A 22933-nucleotide genomic window follows, 5' to 3' on the forward strand; every position below is an offset into this window, starting at 1 on the left:
GCAAATTCATTAAACAACCTTAATATTGGACTCCAAATTAGTGAACCCAATACTACCCGTACAGAAACCATGCCTCCAGAATGGCAAAGAGTTCCTATATTAAGAAATAAGAAAAGACAAAGAACATCGGGTTCACCACCAAAAGAATTTTCTTTAGAGAATAGATTTAGCTCTCTATCGACTGATGTAGATATGCCCGGCCCAGCAGAAGTCACTAGGAAAAAAGAAAACAAACCACCACCCCGTATATTATATGGTATAGAAGATATAAACAAATTAATTGAAGCCTTTGAGTCTGTATTGGGACGAACGGACTATTCACTAAAAATTATAACAAAAAACCAGTTAAGAGTAAATTGCACAACAGTACAATCTTATAAAAAATTAATGACCTTCGTGCGCCAAAAATAATTAATAGGACACATATTTACACGTAAAGAAGAAAGACCATATAGAATTGTAATAAAAAATTTACATCAGACAACACCCCATGAAGCAATCATAAGAAAAATTGAAAAATCAGGCAACAAAGTTAGAGGTCAGATTATTAATGCTAAAATTGGACCAAAAAAAACACCTTCAACAACTTTCTTTGTAAACATTAAACCTGGTGCCAACAATAAAACAGTAAAAGATATAAGAGTCATATAAAATACAAACGTAACAATTGAAGATCCCAAGAAACGTGAGGTTAAAGCTCAATGTACAAAATGTCAACAATATGGTCACACGAAAAATAACTGCTTAAGGCCAAATAGATGCATAAAGTGTGAAGAGGCATATAATACTGCAGACTGCCCTAAGAAAAGATAGAAATACTCCAGCAAAATGTGCCCTATGTCTTAGTAGCCATCCAGCTAATTATAAAGGGTGCGAGGTTTATAAACAAACCCTATCGCGGAAGTATAATGTTAAAAAGCCAGAATCTCTCTCGGAATATCAATCCGAAAAAGTCTAGTCCACTACCGTCCACCTCAAAAGCGACGAAGGGGCGAAATTTGTCTCTTTGTAAAGGCATTTTTTCTGTAATTGGAATAGCGCGAACGGGCCTGAGTGTACATCGTTAGGATTAGGTCTAGGAAGAGATGGATGTATTGGTGATGTAAATGGTGTGACGTAAAAGGTGATGATAAAGACGAGACCGACGACTAAACGACGAAAACCTAGTGAGCTGACTCCGCATATAGTCGGTAATAATCAATAATATCATATTTCATTCATTTATTTATTTTTTGTTGAAATTGAAATTTCATTTACCTCGAAGTCCCTTCCCAGAAGGACTATTAGGAGTAATAAATGGTGAAGAAGCTAGTGAGTATTACGATACTTCTAGCTTTTTACGTAGTAGTATGTAGTTACTTTGTTTTTTTTATTTCGGTTAGGTACTTGACTTTTTAAGTTATACAGAAGTTTTATACATCCCTTAATGTTCAAACACATTTTTTTCGACTTTTACTAGATTAAATTCGAAGTTAAATTTTTTTTTGTTAACGTATGTTTGAAATGACTTATTTTTTTAATGTTATTTCCTGAAGGATTTCTTTAAGGTCATTGCATAAAGGAGGTTGGCTAATAGAACTATAGTATTTCCCCTTACTTTATATAGGGGACATATAGCAAAGATCACTTCCCAGTTCCATCGTTTCCGGATAAGAAAAGCGTAGGAAGAAGAGTAAAATCCAAAGAATAAAAAAAAATAACTTTATTGTTTTTATTACTATCTATGGTTTAATTGTATCCAAAATCCATTTCATAAATTTCCGGACATCGGTATATATTCCAGGTTTTTCTGAGCCACATAGTCTAGGTCCATAAGAAACAATGCCGAATTGGACAAATTTGTAAGTACCATCGTAATATGATTCGAGCATTAGAGGTCCACCGGAGTCACCTTTGCAAGAATCGTGGCCTATTTCGCCGGCGCAAAACGTATTTGTCATCCTACCTGGTCCGAGCTGTCTTGAAGTGCTGGAAAATAATATACTTAAATTAATAAATTGTAAACTCACATCTTTTGACTCCACTGACGTTATCAACCTTGAATTAAACTGTGTCTTTCATATTTAAACTTACGCGCATATTCCTTAAAAAGAAAACAAAGTTTTCAATAAGTTTATAATATGTGATATTATTACACTTTTAAGAAATTGACATGATAAACTTTCACATCTGTCTTATACTAGTTGTCGCCCGCGGAATTAAAAAAAAACATAATAAATAGCCTATGTGATCTTCCAGACTAAGTTCTACATCTGTGCCAAATTACAACAAGATCTGTTGAGCCTTTCCGGAGATACCTTCAAACAAATATCCATCCATCCATCCATCTAAGCATTCGCATTTATAATATTAGTAAAATAGCAGATGCCCGCGACTTAGTCCGGGCGGAATTAAAAATAATATAACCTATGTCACCCAGAGCTTAGTGTAGTTTCCCAACTTACAAAGAATTTTTCAAATCGGTTCAGTGGTTTCGGGGCCTATTCAGTGGAAACAATCAAATCTCATTCTATTTCAAAATACTAAGATAAGGTTACGAGTACCTCGCCTAAGAATCTCAAGTAACCACGTCCATATATTAGAGTTATATATGGTTTTATACTCCTCACCTTTTGTAGAGCATGTTGCACGAGGATTCTGAGAATATAGGCAATTCAACTTTAAGTAGAATATTGGATTTAGTTTGTATGTCGGTCATACCCCAGCCGGCTACGACACCTCTTTCACCTACTAGATCTTTTTCTCGTAGATCTTTTGTGATAGGCAAACAAATTGAACCAGAATTTCCTGAAGTAAAAAGTGGAATTTAATTAGACATTGTTATACAACTAAAAAGTTACCTAACACATTCAACACTATTGAGTATATAAATAGCAAGCTTAAAGTCGGTTAAATTTGAACCAAATAGAATAAAAAAAACAATTTAAAACATCATAGTGATAAGCCAAAGTGGTTTGATATCGAATATCGATTTCGGCCGTAATACTGACTAAAGATCTTATATTAAAGTACGTTAGTGGAATATAAATACAAAAAAAACAAGTCTATTGGTAAAACTTACTGTAAGAAAAATCCACAGGTCTGGCGAGACGTAGCAGACCAATGTCATTTAATATGTATGGTTGTGTAACATAACCGCGATGATGTATTTTATGAGATACGGCGATATCCTGTTGGAAGTACAACATAATTAGTTGCGATTATCCAATAGTTTTTGACGTGCAACTTGGATTATCTAGTATTGTTTACCGTAATTAGGAACCTTCGAAGGTATAATATGTTTTTCTACGTTTCTAGGTATTATGAACCATAGCCACGTACCATGGATAAAATATTGTCTTCTGTATAGGTGTTAATTCCTGTTTTATTTTGTTAATTTATTCATTATAATTATGCTCATTATAATAGATTCGAGTTCTAGGCAGTTAAAGAGATGAAAAGATAGAACGTGTAGCGGAAATGCAAAATTTAAGTATTTTTAATGGATGTGTGGTGTAACAAGAGTGCATAGGATACGAAAATATGAAATGAGTATATTAGAAGAAGTCTAAAAGTAGCAGTGAATTAAAAGGTAAAAGATGGTTTGGGCATGTTATGAGGAGGGAAGAATTGCATGTGACAAGAAGAACTTTAATGATGAGTGTTAGTAGGGCTAGGAAGAGATGGAAAGATGAGGACTAGGAGAGGAAGAAAACCGATGATGATGTATTATTCCTATTATTTGTATGAGTTTAGTTTATTATTTGATAAGAAAATTGCTATACCTGAAATTTGGATTCACATTCGCGTATTTCATCCTCTCCCACGCAATCTTCAGGTTGGCTTATGTCGTAGTCTCCAATTCTAACGCCGACTATTTGTTGGTTTTTGATGCAGTGTGCGGCCGTCAGCACGTACCTAGCAGTTATAACTGTGCCTCCACATTTAAACTTTAATTTTCCTTCATCTACAATCGAAACAGTCAAAATTCTTAGAACATTTTAAATTCTCGTACGCATTAGTTGCAGCTAATATTTTACAACACTCACTATCTCTGTATGAAATGAGGGCAAGCCAGGGGAACTCATACAGGCCTGCACTGGTTCCTCCGACAATTCTGTTCCCGTCTACATCGCCACACTCAGTTGGTAGAAGTCGTATGTTACGATGATTTTCGATTTCGTCTCCAGATGTTTGTGTGTTGTTTTTGCTTTCATTTTCAACATTCAAAGATCGACTGGTAAAGAAATCAGAACAGCACACCTATTTACAAAATTGTATAATTAAAAAGGTGATAATATTAGATCTCTGGATACAGTGGGCAGACTAAGGCTGATGATGTTTAACTAGAACTTGTTTCTGGTGGTAACAAAAAAAAAGCAAAAAATTCACAGACGTTGATGAATATTGTAATATATGTAATCTGTTCTGGTAAAGAACAAATTCGAATAGCACTTGAGACTTTAAAATTACGAAACAAACTTATTAGGTTATCAAAAGTCCGAATGACATACAAAACAGCGTCTTAATGTTTTCCCTTATGGTCACAGTTCTATATAACTTTGCTCATGATGAATAAATGTTACAGATTTTTGTAAAGCTAGTAGTCTTTCTAATGTTTTAAACAAACGTTTTAATGTGAATGTGGATTACCTTTTGAACACCTTCAAAACCACAGAGTGCATTTTGCAGTTGTTGAATTGCCGCCGCACTTCTGTCTGTGCGGATCAGCTGTATTGCCGATGCACAATTTGTTATCTTAACACAATCGTCGCATTGTTCTGTAATTGTAAAGATAATTTATTGTTTTAATCAACCATATTTAATATTTTTTATAATACTCCTTAAATTATTGTTTACTATATATGAAAAAATTCATTACTCTTCTCAGTTCCTTAAGAAGTTTAATAGGTAAAGTTTATTACATTTTAGTTAATTATTTTCACATCAGACTTTGGTTAATATTTAAAAAACAACATAATTATTTAGTAGTTTTCAGGTCCCAGACACTGGTATTGTACAAGAAAAAAATGAGATTAAAGTTAGCGACGGAATATTTAAGCTTTTTGCAAGTATACTTTCAAATTAACATATACTATAAATGGAGCAAGTAATAGTAAATAATTGATAATGTATATTTGTACTCACTGAGGGCATTGGTGAGGGCCGCGAAGAGTACACAGAACAATACAGTGGGGTGTGAACGCATCGTGCAGGCACGTTGTCCACTCGCCGTGCCTTTCTCGATACTAACTACGCCCGATGTTGGTTGCCAACATTTCAGTTTCTGGACACACTCGTCTGGTTTTACCCAATTTGTTATTTACTGTGCTCTTTTTATCGTAGTAGAGGGGATATTAATGTAAACATTATTTTACTTTAAAGGCCCAAACAACGTTGAATCTTAGGATTTACCAGTGAACCATTAATTTTACCAATTTATTATGGTAAAAGTTCAATAAGTTATGTGGTTTTTGTTTATTTCTACCATTTACTTGGTAAAACATAAGACTGATTTAAATACATATATCAGTGAATAGCCGACTTATATAAAAAAAATTACGAAGATGTTTTTTTTATTTTTTTTCATTAATCAACTTCAACTACTATAAATTCTTAAAAAAGTAATAATAAAAATTTAATGATATTTAAAAAAAAATACTTTTAATAGGATATTTATAGACATTTATAATTTTTATGATTAATACTTAAATCTTGAGCAATACCAAGTGAATGGTGGTAAATGCTCAAAATAAACCAAGTTCACATAACTTTTCAGAATTTTTCCATAGGCAGTGGTAAAAGTTAAGTTTTACCGGTAAATCTTTAGATTATTAGGTAAAGTTAGATTCCCAAAGTTTTTTTTATTAAGAACTAGCTGTCGCCCGCGACTTCTTCTGCGCGGAATTTAAAAAAATATGTAGCCTATATGTTCTTCCAGACTCTGGTTTATATCTTTATATATAATTTCATTAAGATCCATTTCAAAGCATTTTTAGAGATACATTCAAACAAACACCATTTATCCATCCATCCATTTATTTTTTTTAAATTTCTCTGTCATAATAACCTACTCCAGAAAATAACAAACACAACAAAATAAAAGTGAAATCGGTCCAGCTGTTCACGCGTGATGGCGTGACCAAGGGATATAGGGATTCATTTTTATATATATAGTTTCCAAACTAATTAATCTATGTGCAGCATGTTACTTAATTTCTTGACGATGTTGGTTTGGTTTTCCGTTTAAAACATATTGTTATCTCTATTTTGTTAATGATAATGACAGGGACGACGATTTGTTTTATACAGAGATTTTGGTCTCTGAATTCTAGGGTTAGAGAAATGTGCAGATCGATCGCTACTTTGTCGACTTTGCTCGTAGATACCTTAAAAGTTAAGTTTGCTTTGAAATTTATAGTCATGTGCTCAGCTTATACTGAGCAAGTACTTAGCTAAGGCAAAATAACTAAAACCATTGATTTAACGAAAAATGCTTTCGATAAGCGAGTTCGAAACTGACTCGAAACAAAATTTTTTATATCGCTAAAATGAATTACCATTCACAATACCCGTGTTCCCACAAATTCCTCAAACCTGGGTTAGTCTTGCAGCAACTAACTGTATTCCTGAAGTGTGCTATGTTCGTGGAGGACACGCCCGTGGGTGGGTCACGGAATATCCCCGTTTCCCTTTCTTTTCTCTTTTCGTTCTGATTTTTCCTGAAAACGAAAATAGTCTATATTTATAGTTTAAGCCGCCCACGCCGCACTATAACATTGTCATTGTTTAAACCAAATGGTATTTCGTTACGTTTGTTTGTTATCAATAAATTCGAGCTAAAATGCCCTTAAGTGCGTTTGTCTGCATCGTATAATTGATTCAAAATAATATTGTTGTAAAACCTAGCCTTGTGTTTGGAATTTACCTTTTTATCATTCAACGCTTGTGCTGGGGTTATCGCAACTGACATATGAACTTCATTGCAATAACAAGAGGAAATCACACGTTATTTAAATTCTGTGCAAAATTGTCATTTGGTGTTTTGATGAATATGTCTTCTTTAATAGCAATAAGTAGCAAACGAGCAAACGGCAACTTGAATTTGGAAAAATAGCGAATAAACTGTTGCTCATAGAGTTTTTCATTTGCAATTGAAATGCAAATTTTCCATTCCTATGAATCCCTTTTTGATCACAAACAATACAACAAAACAATTTGAAACATCTATAGGATCACTTGTAAACCGAATTGTTGGCGTGGCAACGCTTGCCGTGGCGACGGGTCGCCAAGCTATACTGAGGTATACATATATATATATATATATATATATATATATATACCTCAGTATAAATAATATATATATATATATATATATATAAAGTATAAATAATATATTGTTAGGACTGTTGAGGGTAGCCACTCAAAAGGTTTTATAAGGAAGCGTGCGCTGCTGCTCGAGGCAGTATCTCTCCATCCGTCATTGCGGAATGTCTGACATTTTTGTTACATTTTTGTTTACTTACGTTCGGTTTGAATTTATACTATTGCGAGGATTATTTAGAAGTAGAGTTAAATTCACTATTTCGCTGTTAGTTTATTTCTTTTAAAATACTTTTGGATCAAATATCTAACATCAGAAGTGGGATAGGATCCACGTGATTCTATCCACTTTGCTCACTCTGTGTTTGTGTTTGCATTTTCGTGAAAATAAATGCAAAGAGAAAAATGTCAGATCGTTACCGTGATAATTGTTGTAGTCGTAGCAAGTTGAGTCGATATCAAAGTCGTACCAGTGTTTGCGAAACAAGGGTAGCGTGGACCAAGCCGTGTATTCTGCATGGGAGTATGTGGGCAGTGAGGCTCACGCGCTGCGCTGTCTGTGTATTTCACAGCAGACAGGATTGTGGACACGATCTATTTAATTTGTATTGCGGTAAGATCGAACCAATATTTTTATATTTCAAGTTTTGATGCCAAATAAGTCAACATCAGACTTTTCAATTAATTTAAAGATGTGTTCTTTACTAAATACTGAAATTGAATAACTCGATCAGTTTATTAGTGAAGGTCAGGTAAGGCCGAGTCGTGGCAAGATTTAACACGTTACATGCCAACATGATTTTTTCATTTTAAAGTGAACTTGTAAGGCTAGTCGGTTGCGCTGAGCGTGTTAAGCCATTACCTGAGTCAGACGTATGTCATTACGTCGTAATAGTCATTGACGCCCTTTATTAGTTCAGTTTGTTTTGTCCATGTATTGTCGAGATGCTCTGCGTTGCGTAGACTGCGGGATACTCAACTGCAGAAGTGAGATTGTGAACGGAATATGAGACTTTCTGTATCAGGAGATGCCTCTAGGGTATCTTCAGAAATGACAAACTGTGGGTTGCCATCAATATCATGTAGAGGACGGACTGCGGGACGCTCCTATCGGCAACGGACTGCGGGACGCTTGCCCTACATGGTCTTGTGAAGTAAGGTATTGAACGGACTGCGGGACGTTCAGCATCTGGCATACTGCGGGCTGCCATTAATATTATGTAGAGGACGGACTGCGGGACGCTCCTATCGGCAACGGACTGCGGGACGCTTGCCCTACATGGTCTTGTGAATTAAAGCATTGAACGGACTGCGGGACGTTCAGTATCTGGCATACTGCGGGCTGCCACTGATGTCATGTAGAGGACGTACTATGTAGTATAGTCATGTGTCGAATGTTTTAGAACCATAAAGAGATATGATCAAATTATCGAGGTCACCATTATTGATATAGATGCAGATTTGGTCCGGTCTTGTATCCTACTATGTAGCTGTGTTGTGCACCGCGCCGTAGCTGCGCGTGTCTACAAGCAGAGCGCCTGTCTGCAAGCAGCGCGCCACAGCCGCGCCTGCCTACAAGCAGCGCGCCACAGCCGCGCCTGTCTACAAGCAGCGCGCCACAGCCGCGCCTGCCTACCAGCAGCGCGCCACAGCCGCGCCTGCCTACCAGCAGCGCGCCACAGCCGCGCCTGCCTACCAGCAGCGCGCCACAGCCGCGCCTGCCTACCAGCAGCGCGCCACAGCCGCGCCTGCCTACCAGCAGCGCGCCACAGCCGCGCCTGCCTACCAGCAGCGCGCCACAGCCGCGCCTGCCTACCAGCAGCGCGCCACAGCCGCGCCTGCCTACCAGCAGCGCGCCACAGCCGCGCCTGCCTATCAGCAGCGCGCCACAGCCGCGCCTGGTAACATATTGTAACACCAGTCAAATAAGTTTCTCGGTCTATATAACTTCACTTCAGTTCATGATAGTTAAAGTATCAGGCCATGGATCTATCACCTTCTTGCACTCACCGTCTATTCACTGTCGTCACTGTGCTTTTTTATTTAATTCATGTGGCATTTTACATAAATAAATTTATGGATATTAATGAAACGACGGTTGGTCTACAATTCAATAAATTTTATTAAGCTTAAGGTATTTTATAACAAGCAATTAATAGCGTTATGAAACATTATGATAAAATGACGACCACCTTATTATGTTCTATGTAAGTATATGGTGTTGAAAATAACAAAATTCCGGATTTTTTTTTTTTTTGATTTGCGAAGTACTTGTGGCAACTTTTGATTTACCGACCACTTCACCATCGACGCTCTATGTTAATTACTGACATCCAATTGAAATTAACAAGTAGTAAGTACTTTTTCTTTTCTTTTCAAAACAAATTATTATTCTATTCCTAAAAACTAAGTAAATATTGATTATCCAATCTCCTTTATCAAGTAGAATTCATAAGATTTATTATAAAATCGTTCGAGTTTAAACATAAAAGATAAAAATATATTTTTTGTTTCTTTGGTAAAATTCTATGGTTTAATAGTATCCAAAATCCATTTCATATATTTTCGAACATCGGTATACATTCCAGGTTTGCTTAAACCACATTGCTCAAATCCGTAAGACACGATGCCGAATTGGACAAATTTGTATGTCCCGTTGTAAGGTGCTTCGATCATGAGAGGTCCACCGGAGTCACCTTTGCAAGAATCACGGCCTTCGTCCCCGGCGCATATCGTATTCATCATCATGTTTGGTTTAAATAAACGTGATTGCATGGCTCTGGAAAAATACAGTTAAATAGTTACTTTCAAAAATTTCACTTCTTTGTTTCAATTTTATGTTTGCATGTATGTCAAATCTTTCGAAGAAGAATTTCAGAAGAGTGCGAGGTTAAACTTTAGATTACGTACCCTCAAGTTGGCGGTTGCAACTTTTATGGCGAACACCGTTATATCTAAGGACTTACTAGCCAAACTTAAACGTTGCGGAAACTCGTAGATTTTTAGTTATCAAATAAATAAAATCGTATTGTAGATTTTCCAGTATTTTTGACGTAACTTTGACAGTTTTATTTAAAAATGGTCAAGGGCTTTATCTTATACAGCCTCACGTCATATATTTTATTTAAGTAAATTTAAAAAATACTCTATTTAATTCGATTTAAGTTTTTCATACCAAATATGCCATTTAATTTAACATTTACAGTTTTTTTTATATTTTAAACAACCATATAAAATGAGCAGAATTTGGTTCCCTAACAAATTGCAACGTCTCCGGCGCTATGGGATGAGCAGCCTCTCCGCCTTAGCGTACCGAGGCTCGGGTGCCCGTGCGGGCCGGAGCGGCTGAGGCTGGTCGAAAAGCCTCAGCTGCGGAGGCGAGTCACCCTCCGCGCCTCCGGCTTTTCATAAATACTCTAGGGGTAGGGCAGAAAGTACCAGGTGGAGTCGAGATTGACTGATTCGGTTCTGTGACCTGTGTTTTGCGTTCCGTGTCTTCAAAATTATGAAATAATTTAACAATATCAATGTCACATTTTTATTACTTTTATTCAATTTAAGATAATGTTTCGCAATAAAAACTAAAATAAATAAATTTGGTTTAATAATATTTGGTTTAAAAAACTTTAATCCAATTAAATAGAGTATTTTTTAAATTTATTTAAGTAACATTCATGACTTAAGGCTGTATAAAACTTATTAAAAAAACTGTCAAAGTTACGTCAAAAGTAGTGGAAAAAACTAACCTAAAATACGATTTTGTTTATTCAATAACTAAAAATCTGCGAGTTTCCGCAACTTTTAACTTTGGCTAGTAAGTCCTTAGATATAACTGTGTTCGGCGTAAAAATTGCAGCCGCCAACTTGACGGTACGTAATCTAAAGTTTAGCCGAGTGCGATAGAAAATAAGTACTTAAGAAATATCAATAAAACTTTAAATACATCAAACATCTTGATGATTAAAAATTATAGAAAATAATTAATTGCCTTTATACAAATAGGTAAAATTTGTGAAATTGTTGTAAATAAACGTATGGGGTAAATACTTATAAGCTAAGTGTTCGTATTGTTAATTATTTTTTAGAGGTTTAAGGATGAACATGAAGTTCAGTGAATAATTTTTATTTGAAAACTAACGGGAATCTCATACTAATTTAATCTTATTCATGTTGTTTAGTCTTCTCTCTATCCTTTGGTCCAGGCTATTTTTTATTAATTCTGAATATTTTCTGAAATTATTAAAGCAATAGCAGATTTGGTGTTGCGAATGTCCATGGGTCTCATTGTTCCCGTCACTCGTATGCCCTTATCTTATAAAAAAAGGTGTGAACCTTATATTGTTGCAGGACGTTAGATAGAAACCTGAGTGCGGATTGTGTTTTCTCACCTTTTGTAAAACGAAACGCACGTCGTTTCTGGATATATAGGCACTCGAACTTTAAGAAGAATATTCGATTGTTTTTGATTCTCTGTCGCTCCCCAACCAGCTACCGTAGCGAATTCTTGTGCTATGTCCATTTCCCGTAGATCCCTCATTATCGGTAAACAAATTGTTCCTGAATTTCCTACGGATAATAAGATATAATTCAGTGGCATAACTTGGTATATTTTTGTGTTTAAATTTTTATATTTAGATTCGAATGACATCTCATTCTTCAAACCACTCAAGCCGTCTGGGTTACTAAAGAACTCAATGAAACATATGAACATTAAGAAATAGCGATTGCAAATCATGTGTAAGCTGGTAATAAGATAAACTATTCTTCTACATCATTATATGTATTTTAAAATTAATCTTACTGTAAGAAAAGTCCACAGGAGTAGCGAGACGTAGCAGACCGATGTCGTTCAGACTTATTGGTGCTATGACGTATTTGGGATGAGATATTTGATGAGTAACGGCGATATCCTGTTGCAGAAACAAGAACTCTATTGTTACATACCAGCCATCATCAAGTAGTCCGAAAGTAACTATTAAGTATCTCCTATAACAAGGTAACGTATCAGCGTGAATCTTTCTAAAGGAATGTTAAGCGAGGTTTTAGACATTTCATCAAATAATCTTGACTTTGGTATTGTGCGCACATTTAGTAGCGTAGGAATCCTGATCCCTCCTCATATTACGCCTATTTCAAAGTCTTTTCGTCGTGCATAACGATTGTTGTAATCAGTGACATGCCGAAAATATTTTGTCGCGTGCCATTGAAGGCGCCATTCTTTCGCCACCCCTATGCTGTAAACCGAGTGGCAACGTGATACCGCTAAAATAGTGAAGGGACTGTTGCCTTTTAATAGATGCCATAAATTACAAGGATGCAGATAATATATTCAGTGGTAGATCCCGTAACAATAATATTTGTTGGATGCACGAATAGGCCGGGTCGACCGGTGCAATACCATGACCACAAAGAAGACAGGCGTGAAATGGAAGCAATTCCGCGTTTCGTCTGATGAGTGTGGTGCATGAGGCCTAATTTTAGAACTCTTTTCCTTCCCTTCCTTTTCTTATAAGGAAATAATGGGGAGAGGAAGTGGATTTGACAGAGGAGGGGACACACAGGAAGGGAATATATAAAGGATATACCTATTTCTGTGAATCCCTCGCATCTGTGTCTGTCTGTCGCGAAATCCTGAATCGCTGTCGATTAAAGGTAGACAACGCATCTGCAATTACGGATGTCTGTGGGCAACGGTCACTTCGCTATTTAGGCGGATTTAGTTGACTTGCTCGTTTGCCACCTTATGATAGAATAAAAAACATATTTGATAAAAAACGCATATAACCTGATATTTTGATTCACATTCACGTATTTCATCTTCCCCTACGCAATCTACCGGTTGGCTTATGTCGTAGTCTCCAATTCTAACTGCTGCTACTTGTTGGTTGTAGATGCAGTGTGCGGCCGTTAGCACGTACCTAGCCGTTATAACTGAGCCTCCACATTTAAACTTCAAAGTTCTTCCATCTTCAACTAAAAGCAAACGCGGTCAAAATTCTTAGATCATTTGAAATTCCCGTTCTCAGTGGGTCCAGCTAACATTTGACAATACTCACCTCTGTATGAAATGAGAGCCAGCCAGGGGAACTCATATAGGCCCGCACTGGTTCCTCCGATAATTCTGTTTCCGTCTACATCGCCACACTCAGTTGGTAGAAGACGTATATTACGATGATTTTCGATTTCGTCTCCAGATGTTAGTGCGTTGTTTTCGATTGCATAGTTCCCATCAAATCGAGATGGCAAGAAATCAGAACAGCACACCTATTTACAAAATATATAAGCATTAATATATAATATAAAAAATCATTAGATTTAATGACTTCAATTCGATTCTGGTAGCAACAAAAAAAAGTAAAAAAGATGCATTGGCATTGATGAATAGTAGTGTCTATTGACTCTCATGGACATCCGCATCACCATAGAAACTGCGTTGCCAGCCTTTAAATTCTAATAATCATCAACATCTCCCTGACCTTGACCTACATACGTAGGGTCGGTGCACCAGGTTTCCGTCCTCCAAATCAATCTGTCTGCCATCATATCCATTGTCACCCCCTTCTTGATCATGTCACCTTTCTCGCAATCCATTCATCTCTTCCTAAGCCTACCTCTACGGTTGTATGGAGGGGTAGACCGTTAGAGGTAGGTCTACACTACACTCATAGTTAACGTCCTATTTGCCACATGCGATTCTTTCCTCCTCATAACATGCCCATACCAACATTGTAAATATATAGAAAATACAGTAATCCAAAGAAATAAAACATAACATACTAGTCAAATTTTCAATTCCAAAAATTCATGTATTAATAGTTTATTTATTAAATAGTCATTATATATAAGTTTCTAAAATTTAATTTAATGTCATGCAATTATAAAAAATGTATTAAGTAGTTTTAAGATATATTGTAATTTTATTTTAATAAATAAAGAAAAACATCGTCTTTGGCCAAAACACGCCAGGGGAGAACGAGAGGGCGGCATAGCGCAGCCCAAAACAAACATGCTCATATCACGCTAACCTTTTACTTCTCAAATTTTCTACTAAATTTTATTAATCTTTTTTTTAAATTGTATTATTCTTCAATGCCAATCGTATACAGATATAGATAGAATATTTAGAAACAGATTACATATTTGTACGGGTTTTAACTTTCCGAATAAATTCGAATAGCAACTTGTGACTCTAAAATTACAAAGTCCAGTTACACGTACAATTGATAAGTTATCAAAAGTCCGAATGACATATAAAACAGCGTCTTAATGTTTTCCCTTATGGTCACAGTTCTATATAACTTTGCTCATGATGAATAAACAGTAGTTACAGATTTTTGTAAAGCTTGTAGTCTTTCTAATGTTTGTTTATTAATGTGAATGTGGATAACCTTATGAACACTTTCAAAACCACAGAGTGCATTTCGCAGTTGTTGAATTGCCGCCGCACTTCTGTCTGTGTGGAGCAGCTGTATTGCCGATGCACAATCTGTTATCTTAACACAATCGTCGCATTGTTCTGTAATTGGAAAAGAAATATATTGTTTTAAACAACCTTAGTACTTAACTGTTTAAAAAAATTACTTATTCTTCTCTATTTATAACACGAATCTATGTAGTGCCGTAAGTTTTTTTATAATAGTAAAGAATTTTTTACATTTTCATTTATTTTTTATATCGGACAATGGCAAAAAAATAAAAAAAACTATAAATTTTAACTAATTTAAAGGTCCCTGACACTGGTATTGTTCAAGATAAATCTTAGATTGAAAAAAGGAACACTTAAGTGTTTGCAAGTACATATACTTTCAAATTAGTAATTATAAAAGAAGCAAGTAATAGTAAATAGTTTTCAATGTATATTTGTACTCACTGAGGGCAGCGGTGAGGGCCGCGAAGAGTACACAGAACAATACAGTGGGGTGTGAACGCATCGTGCAGACACGTCCACTTGCCGTGCCTTTCTCGATACTAACTACGCCCGATATTGGTTGCCAACATCAATCTATATTTTCTGGACATAATTTTTCCTGAATGGCTTCTTACCAGTCGTCTGGTTTTACCCACTTTATTGTTAACTGTGTTTTATTGACCTTATCGGAGGTCTACAAAATATAAATAAAGTCCTCTCATATTATTTAATTATAAAGGTTAGATCGAAAAGTCTTAATACAAGTTTTAAAGATTTGACATGCCCCAAAAGTAAATAGTTGTGCAGTGTGTATAAATGAATTATGTGTACATGTAAGTTACGTGACAAGATCAATAGTCACACATCAGGCGGAACGTTCTCGTTGTCACTTTTCCTGCAGTATTAGCTATACTTCTGGACGTTTTACATAATTTAATATTGTCATGATTGTTTCCGACAGTGTAAAATTGTGAAAGTAATTCCAAGATAGATTTTAACGAGTAAAATTATGTTAAATTATGTAAAATATTAAAAATGCAGGCAGTAGATGGAGTTATTTCATCTCGATAATAATTGTTTTTAACTTAATTCAAGCCTTTAGCGACTGTTAATTGTTAAGTATTCCAGTAACTCAAAATTGCAATTTGTGGGACATCCAAGTTGCGCAAGCAAAGATACCATCTTAGGTGTTTTTTCTACCCATTATTTCCTCGCTATAATATTCTTTGATGGTCAAATTACCTTATTAACAATTATCGCAGTTTCACAATTCGCGAGCAAAAAATTGAAGACAAATTCAGTGTTAACACCTAAAATATACGGCAGCAGTATCGTTATTCGCGACACATTTACGAGACGGAATCCCCGCGAAAGCGGTGATTTGTCTGTATTTGTATGGAAACTGTTATCTTAACTTTATTGGTAAGGATTTAACCCCTGTAGTTACTATTGATTTCCACTGCCAAAACTATATAAAAATATACTATCATCTATTTGAAGAGTAAATAATTCAATGTTAGGTACCTACCGATTTAAGTTAGTAATCATTAGAAACTAGCTTTTACCCGCGACTCCGTCCGCGCGGAATAAAAAATAGAAAACGGGGTCAAAATTATCCTATATCCGTTTCCTGGTTCTAAGCTACCTGCCCACCAATTTTCAGTCAAATCGATTCTGCTGTTCTTGAGTTATAAATGGTGTAACTAACACAACTTTCTTTTATATATATAGATTATTAATAACAGGGCTTTGCTCTAGTCCAGGAAACAAGGCTTCCACATAATTGTATACCTATATATGAGTGTAACAATAAAGCAGTTATATATTATTTAATTTAATAATTATATTAACTATTGCGTTTTTGATACACTTCGTACGGAATATATTGAATGAATCCACAATACTACAATACCTGGATATTTTTTTTTTTGTAGATATCACCAAATGTTTAAAATGGATTTTCGTTACAATGAAAGTTTGGGATGAGTAAAAAAAATACGAAATAAATATCTCTTGTGTCGTCTTATTGTAAATATACATCATAATATGTGAAATAAACAAAACAAAAATATTATATTAAGACGCAAACAATAATTAAAAAATTAAACACATTTGCCATAGAAAAACGAGCCATACGACGAAAAGAATATCTCTTAAGAGGTATTTCGCGAATATTATCTGTGTGCGTTGTTTAAACAAAGCCCAGATATTTTGACTGCTTGTCTGCAAATTCATGTTTGTTTTGGGCAATATCCGAAATGGCTAGTTAAATTTGACGGAACTTTGCCGTAAAGGTAGCCGCTAGAAGCGGACATCTTTTTAATTCCGCGCTGGCAAATTCACGGTCATCCGCTTGTTATAAAATAAAACAAAAATTATCTACACTTACATTTATTGCCCAATTAATTTATTACAATGTCTTACGGTCTGATACTGTCCAATATCCATTTGATGTACCAAGAGACATCGGTATATACTCCTGGGAACAGTGAACCACATTTACTGGGTCCGTGGGAGACGATCCCGTGCTGGATGTACTTATACACATTGTCCACTTCCTCTGCCACCATCAGTGGACCACCGGAATCTCCCTTACAGGAGTCCTTACCCAGCTCTCCTGCACAAAGTATGGTCTTCGTGACGTCTTCTTTAGTATTTCTGTAAGTGAATAAGAACCAGCTGTAGACTTAGATTCGTTCTGTAATATCTGTTTAATTTGAAGTTTTTTCAAATAGATGTTAGAACCGAAGTTCTGATTTTCCACTTCCACTTTCTACCCTTTCTTCCTTCCCTTTCTAATTCCATTCATTTCAATTCTTATAAGCGCACATTTGTGTCCACCGCTCTGTTTTCTGTACGGATTACCAAACTTATGTTCTCAGCTGCAACTCATGCGAAATTGCGAGCCGCCGTTTGCCAATAGAAATAAAATAACATTGATTCGGATCTGTCTCAAGATAATCCAAGAAAAACAGAGATAGCTTCGAAAAAATTGTACTCATTGACAAAGTGGAAGGAAAAAGGCCGTCGATTCGAAAACGAAGTGACCTTTGGCCATAGACATCCATATTTGCAGTGTGACTTAAGTTTAATCGAAATAGGAGGGCCGCACAGAAATAGGATATGACCACATTTCTAGAGTCCCCACCTCTGCCAAATAGAAGGAGGATTAAAATTGGGCCTCCGCCACACTCACCCTACGGACAAAACACGTAATTACTTCCACTTCAAGTCTATCGTCTGATATCGCACCATACGGGTCGCCCACTTTTGAACTTGGATGAAGGTGGCCTTTGTTGATATGAGGAAAACTAGACAGAAGGACATCATTAGTTCATGTACCTGCCATAGTACTGCTTGCACTTGTCGCTGGAGCGTATGGGCACCGTAACTTTGAGCAGCAGCGTGGACACGGTGTTGTTATCGGTCAGCCCCCAGCCAGCGACCACAGCCATTTCCTCGTCGAGATTGCGTTCCCTCAGCCTCTTTGATGTAGGCAAACAGATCGTACCGTAGTTTCCTAACATAAAATAATAATTTATTTAAGAGATTTGTTAGAAACATAAACTTCTTATTAGTTTAAAGCTGTTACATACTACGTGAAAGGTCCGCTGGTCTCTTCAATCTAAGTAGTGCGATATCGTGACGGACAACTGGTGGGCCTTGGTATGCAGGATAAATAATTCGATCCGATACTCCAATATCCTGTAAATATTTGAAAACATATTCATTTATTTTTTTCAGATAAATAAAATCTTAGAGGTGGAAGTTTATTGCATAGAAAATATATTCGAGGGTATTTGGAGACATTTTGGATTTATCTAAGAATTATTTTGAATTAATTCGTAGCTCGTAACTATAAATTAATACCTGGACGTTACTGAAGTTTATCCAAAAGTTACTTAGTAAAAATGTTTTGTAGATTTACCTATATAACAACTAAGCTGTGGATCATGAAAAGAAGAAATCACGATGCATTAAGATTAATGCGTTTTCGTCTGTATGGTGTTGAACATGAATTTTCTTTTCTTACCTGAAAATTAGACTCGCATATTTCGGTGTCCTTTTCGCAATCAATTTTGGTTGAATAATCGTAATCACCAATTCTGACGCCGGCAATCTTCTTGTCTTTGACACAGTGAGCAGCCGTCATAACGTACAAGGAATTTATCAGACTTCCTCCGCAAAGAAACTGTTTGCCGATACCTGTAGGTATTAAGAAAATAAATAAATTGAACAATTTTTTTAGAACTGGGTGTAAAGGAACAGTTTCTCTATTAAAATCTATAAATAAGAGTTCTGCTTGCCACCTTACTTAGAGCATTATCTTTTATTATTAACACCATGTGAGATGATAGAACACAAGAAGGTATGGTTCAACATACGTGTTTCATAAGATATGAGTACTATCCAGGGGAACTCGTACAGTTTGGCGGCTTCACCACCGACAATCTGGCTTCCCTCTATCTCCCCGCACTCGTTCGGGAGTAGATGTAGGTTAGGATGGTTGTCGATCTCTTCCTGAGAAGGCGGGAATGCTGAGCAGCATACCTTGAAAACAACGAATTAAGAGATTATATTGGTGGTAGATGGACTTTTACCTTCCTTTTTAACCTCTCCTTTAGGTTAAGTGTCGTTTTTCACCGATTATCATGATAAGCGTCCATTGACGAAACTATTTTAAATATCAAAACGGACTTTTAATTGCATAATTGTCAGTTTTTTTATGTAGTAAGTAATAAGGAATAATATATTTTACGTTGATGGCACACTCAAGAAGTAAATGATTGAAGTCAGTCGGATAATTCACCTTTGGGATACCGTTGACATACTCGGAAGAACAAACGGAACTCTTGATGATCTCCTCCGTATGCTTGTTCTTGTAGTTGGCAACTTGATAGACCGCTCCCGGACACGCGCTTAGCAGTTTGCAGTCATTGCACGTCCCTGGAAATACGTTCAATCTTACAAAGTGTAGGTTAAAGAGGATATTCTTACTTGTATAAATTGAATTGATATGGTGTACTAAGTTGACGTTCGCTGTACACGAACTGCAATTTGTTGTTGCTTTGTCGCCGGTACAGAATGCTGATGGAAGCACTTCAACTGCTTGAAGCTGCCGCTAATGAATGCTAGAAGCTGTCTGTGTACGGCGGCCTTAATTATTTGGGATTATTGAAAGGTTTTAACAAATGAAGAAAAAGTGACATTGAAAAATTCTTGTAAAATTAGTGGTGAACGAACGAGTCGAATTTGTATACAGCGAAGTGGTCCGATAGAAAACAACATATAAAAATTATTGTTGTGAAAGGTGATCCGAGGTCATATATATTAATCCGTGATTCCAAACCTTCTATTGACAGGACTCAGTATGCAATATATTTAAGTAAATACCCATATAAATATACGTAAATATTATAGTTTTCCTGTTGCAGCTCTTTATCGTCTTGTAATTTTCATGACTACAAGATGGCATTTATAAATATAATACTAATACCTACAATTTGTGACGAGTGTGGGAATTTTTTTTTGATCGAGAATTAAAGTTTGTTTTTTAAACTTTATAAAAATATATAATAATCTTAATTAATTAATCTTAATTTTTATACTAAAGTAAATGTGCAAATTGGGATTATTTATTGTGACTCTATTTTTTTTCTCAGTATTTCAAATAGTTTTCTTTTCTAACAATATGTTTCAGTACGATTTTTATCATTGGGAGATGACAATGAGATAGAAAGCAAAATAGTTGACAAATGCTTTTGCAATAATTAAGCAATTTATAGTTTTCGTACGTAAATAATTTCAGACAAGTTAAAAAAAAACATAAGCAAAGTTAGTTAACGGTTGGACTAAGGTTTTTGCAACATTTTCCTGGTCGCCTTGTCTTTTATTCATAAAACCGGTGTAACTTGTTGAGCATCAACTAGATATAATTATTGTCTGACTTTATAATTATGTTTTGATTTTTGAATTAATTTTTAAATGTTATTATAAACTATCTAAACCATACGTATGCAAAGCGGCAATAGCCTAATAGGTATGGACTACCGATCTAGAAGTCGTAGGTTCAAATACTGCTGTTCTATTATTTTGAATCATACCCTATTGCAAACTTTTCAAGTTTACCTGGAGTAACAAGCAATGAAAAAAAGTTGATAATAATATCATAGTGACATATTTTTTTATGTTATCATGTACCTTATTTTTTTATTGGTGGATTTCACGTGGTCAACGAAAAATAAGTCAGTTCTGATCTTCTTCTTCATATTTAGATTAAACGACCAGAATAAATATATATCATTTTTTTTTATTAATTTAGTTTATTATAAGCCGTTAAAAATTAACGGAAAATGAAAAAATAATTTTTGAAAGTAAGTGTTTGGACATTTGACAATAAATATATTATGTATTTCTTGCCACTTCCTACAATTTTTTTTTATGGAAAACCGAAGGTACACATTTTAAACCTTAGATTTTCGTTAGTTAAATTTGGATAGGATTAAGAAGTATCCGAATAGATATTTAAATTTTCCCTCTATTAAAGTATATGCTAACAAAAAGCGTTACATGTTACTATCCGTGGAGTCTTACTAGATTGAATGTTTTTAGAAATAAGTCCCGACAAAAAGTGGTAATTTAACTTAAAATTCACTGGTTATTTTTTATTGTAACGAAATCTAAATACAATGGAGCAGTGTATCTAACGAGGATCGAGAAATTAAAATAATAAGATTAATAACAGAAACAGTTTCAACTTCACATCTTTTATAATAAAAATATGACTTACTTGGAATTATTTGGCCACTTGCAGAGACAACTATAAATAATAACACAATACTTAACATGTTTAAAATTGAATATTTTACTTATTTCAAAAGGTCAATCACATCAGACCTCCACGGAGGTTCTGCAGCTACTGACGTACTGACCAAGGCTTCAGTGATGTGAGTGAGTGATTCATTATTTTATGTGTGTACTTATATACGCATTTATATAGTGTTTAGTCATAATGTGGAATTGAAGCTTTATACCTGTTATTAAGGCAAATACCTGCAAATTTCCTACTAACATATTTTTATTATTTGTCCCGTCAATAGTTAGCTTTTTTATACTATAACTGAGGTTATTAGACTTCTGACCAAACTGTTTTGTGTGCGACTCCGAACATTCGAATATCGTCATATACCGTATCGTATAGAAATCCTAAAGTTAGTTAAAATGGTTACAAAAGTAATGCTTAAACAGAAACTATAAATATAAACCCGACTGACTGCACCTTCATAATCCGGGGAAGAATCGAATACCTAACTCCAAACTTTTTGAAATCTAACCGTTATTTAAGTTATACATAAATACCCGTAAAATAAGTTCCACTCAAGCTAACAAATAAATAGTGTCTCATAATCTATCATAATATTATGCTGTTACATACAAATAATCATCCATCCATTCAGCCTCGTAACGCCCACTGCTGGGCATAGGCCTCCCCCAAAGATCGCCACGATGATCGGTCCTGTGCCATCCGCATCCAGGATATTCCCGCAACCTTGACCAGATCATCTGTTCATCTTGCGGGAGGCCTGCCCACGCTACGTCGACCTGTACGTGGCCGCCATTCCAGTACTTTGCGGCCCCATCAGCCGTTTGCCATAAAAATCGCCATTGCCATTTGCCATAATCGCCAACTCGCCTGTCAAGCGTGGCGATTATGGCAAAATCCCCCCTCATGATGGCCACATACAAATAATATATATGATAAATTTTTGGCACTGTAATGTAAAACTCTTACCGTACATCTTTATTCCGCTACTAACGTAGCAACGTGATTCTTCGAATTAGGTAGGATGAGTAAGTTAATGTTTGATTAGAATTTAACAGAAATATAAAAAGGGATATCCCAATCGAACTTAGAGTCCGTTCACACAAACTAGGGTGGAGAGCAGAACAGATTTTTATTTGCAAATTAAATTGAACTTTATGCGAAGCAAAATAAAATCTTGTTTCAATTGTATAAAACTCAGTTTTATTTGCGGTGCAAAAATCTTCTGTGCTATTCTTCCCGATCTGTCTGAAAGGACCCTAAGACAGCCACAATGTGCGTAACCGTAAAGCAATATACATAAATATACTTCAAGACATAATACATAAATAAACATGTGTCATGTCTGCAAAATGGAAATCCCTAACTTCTGTTATCACTGGTAATATGTTTTTTATTAA

The 22933-nt window shown here is 35.5% G+C and overlaps 3 protein-coding genes across 4 annotated transcripts in view; all 3 read right to left on the reverse strand.

Moving 5' to 3' along the window:
• Positions 1-15360, reverse strand: part of LOC106721630 (CLIP domain-containing serine protease 2) — a 30793-nt gene extending 15433 nt beyond the window's left edge. The window contains exons 1-7 of one of the 2 annotated variants that reach the window (XM_045681840.1): positions 15173-15360; positions 14691-14818; positions 13359-13566; positions 13088-13275; positions 12104-12212; positions 11691-11868; positions 9821-10081 (exon numbers count right to left, since the gene is read on the reverse strand). In XM_045681840.1, the coding sequence (XP_045537796.1) occupies positions 9829-10081; positions 11691-11868; positions 12104-12212; positions 13088-13275; positions 13359-13566; positions 14691-14818; positions 15173-15233 (1125 nt within the window). In that variant the 5' untranslated portion in view covers positions 15234-15360 and the 3' untranslated portion in view covers positions 9821-9828. Of the gene's footprint in view, positions 1-9403; positions 10082-11690; positions 11869-12103; positions 12213-13087; positions 13276-13358; positions 13567-14690; positions 14819-15172 lie in introns of those variants that run through there. The other variant, XM_014516615.2, reaches the window with a different exon arrangement.
• On the reverse strand, positions 1688-5282 carry LOC106720790 (CLIP domain-containing serine protease 2). Its single transcript, XM_045681841.1, has 7 exons — positions 5128-5282; positions 4633-4760; positions 4029-4242; positions 3765-3946; positions 3062-3170; positions 2610-2787; positions 1688-1968 (listed from the first exon to the last, which is right to left on the reverse strand). Exons 1-7 carry the CDS (start codon positions 5186-5188, stop codon positions 1722-1724), a joined length of 1119 nt encoding a protein of 372 aa, XP_045537797.1. The 5' UTR covers positions 5189-5282; the 3' UTR covers positions 1688-1721.
• Positions 15361-17093: 1733 nt separating the features above from the next.
• Positions 17094-21652, reverse strand: LOC106721631 (CLIP domain-containing serine protease 2). The gene is made up of 7 exons (XM_014516617.2): positions 21501-21652; positions 19521-19657; positions 19096-19261; positions 18744-18916; positions 18307-18415; positions 18053-18230; positions 17094-17368 (listed from the first exon to the last, which is right to left on the reverse strand). The coding sequence occupies exons 1-7, from the start codon at positions 21556-21558 to the stop codon at positions 17131-17133; spliced, it is 1059 nt and encodes a 352-aa protein (XP_014372103.2). The 5' UTR covers positions 21559-21652; the 3' UTR covers positions 17094-17130.
• Positions 21653-22933: the final 1281 nt, after the last annotated feature.

The sequence above is a fragment of the Papilio machaon genome, chromosome 17 (genome assembly GCF_912999745.1).
Source record: "Papilio machaon chromosome 17, ilPapMach1.1, whole genome shotgun sequence".
Classification (NCBI taxonomy): domain Eukaryota; kingdom Metazoa; phylum Arthropoda; class Insecta; order Lepidoptera; family Papilionidae; genus Papilio; species Papilio machaon.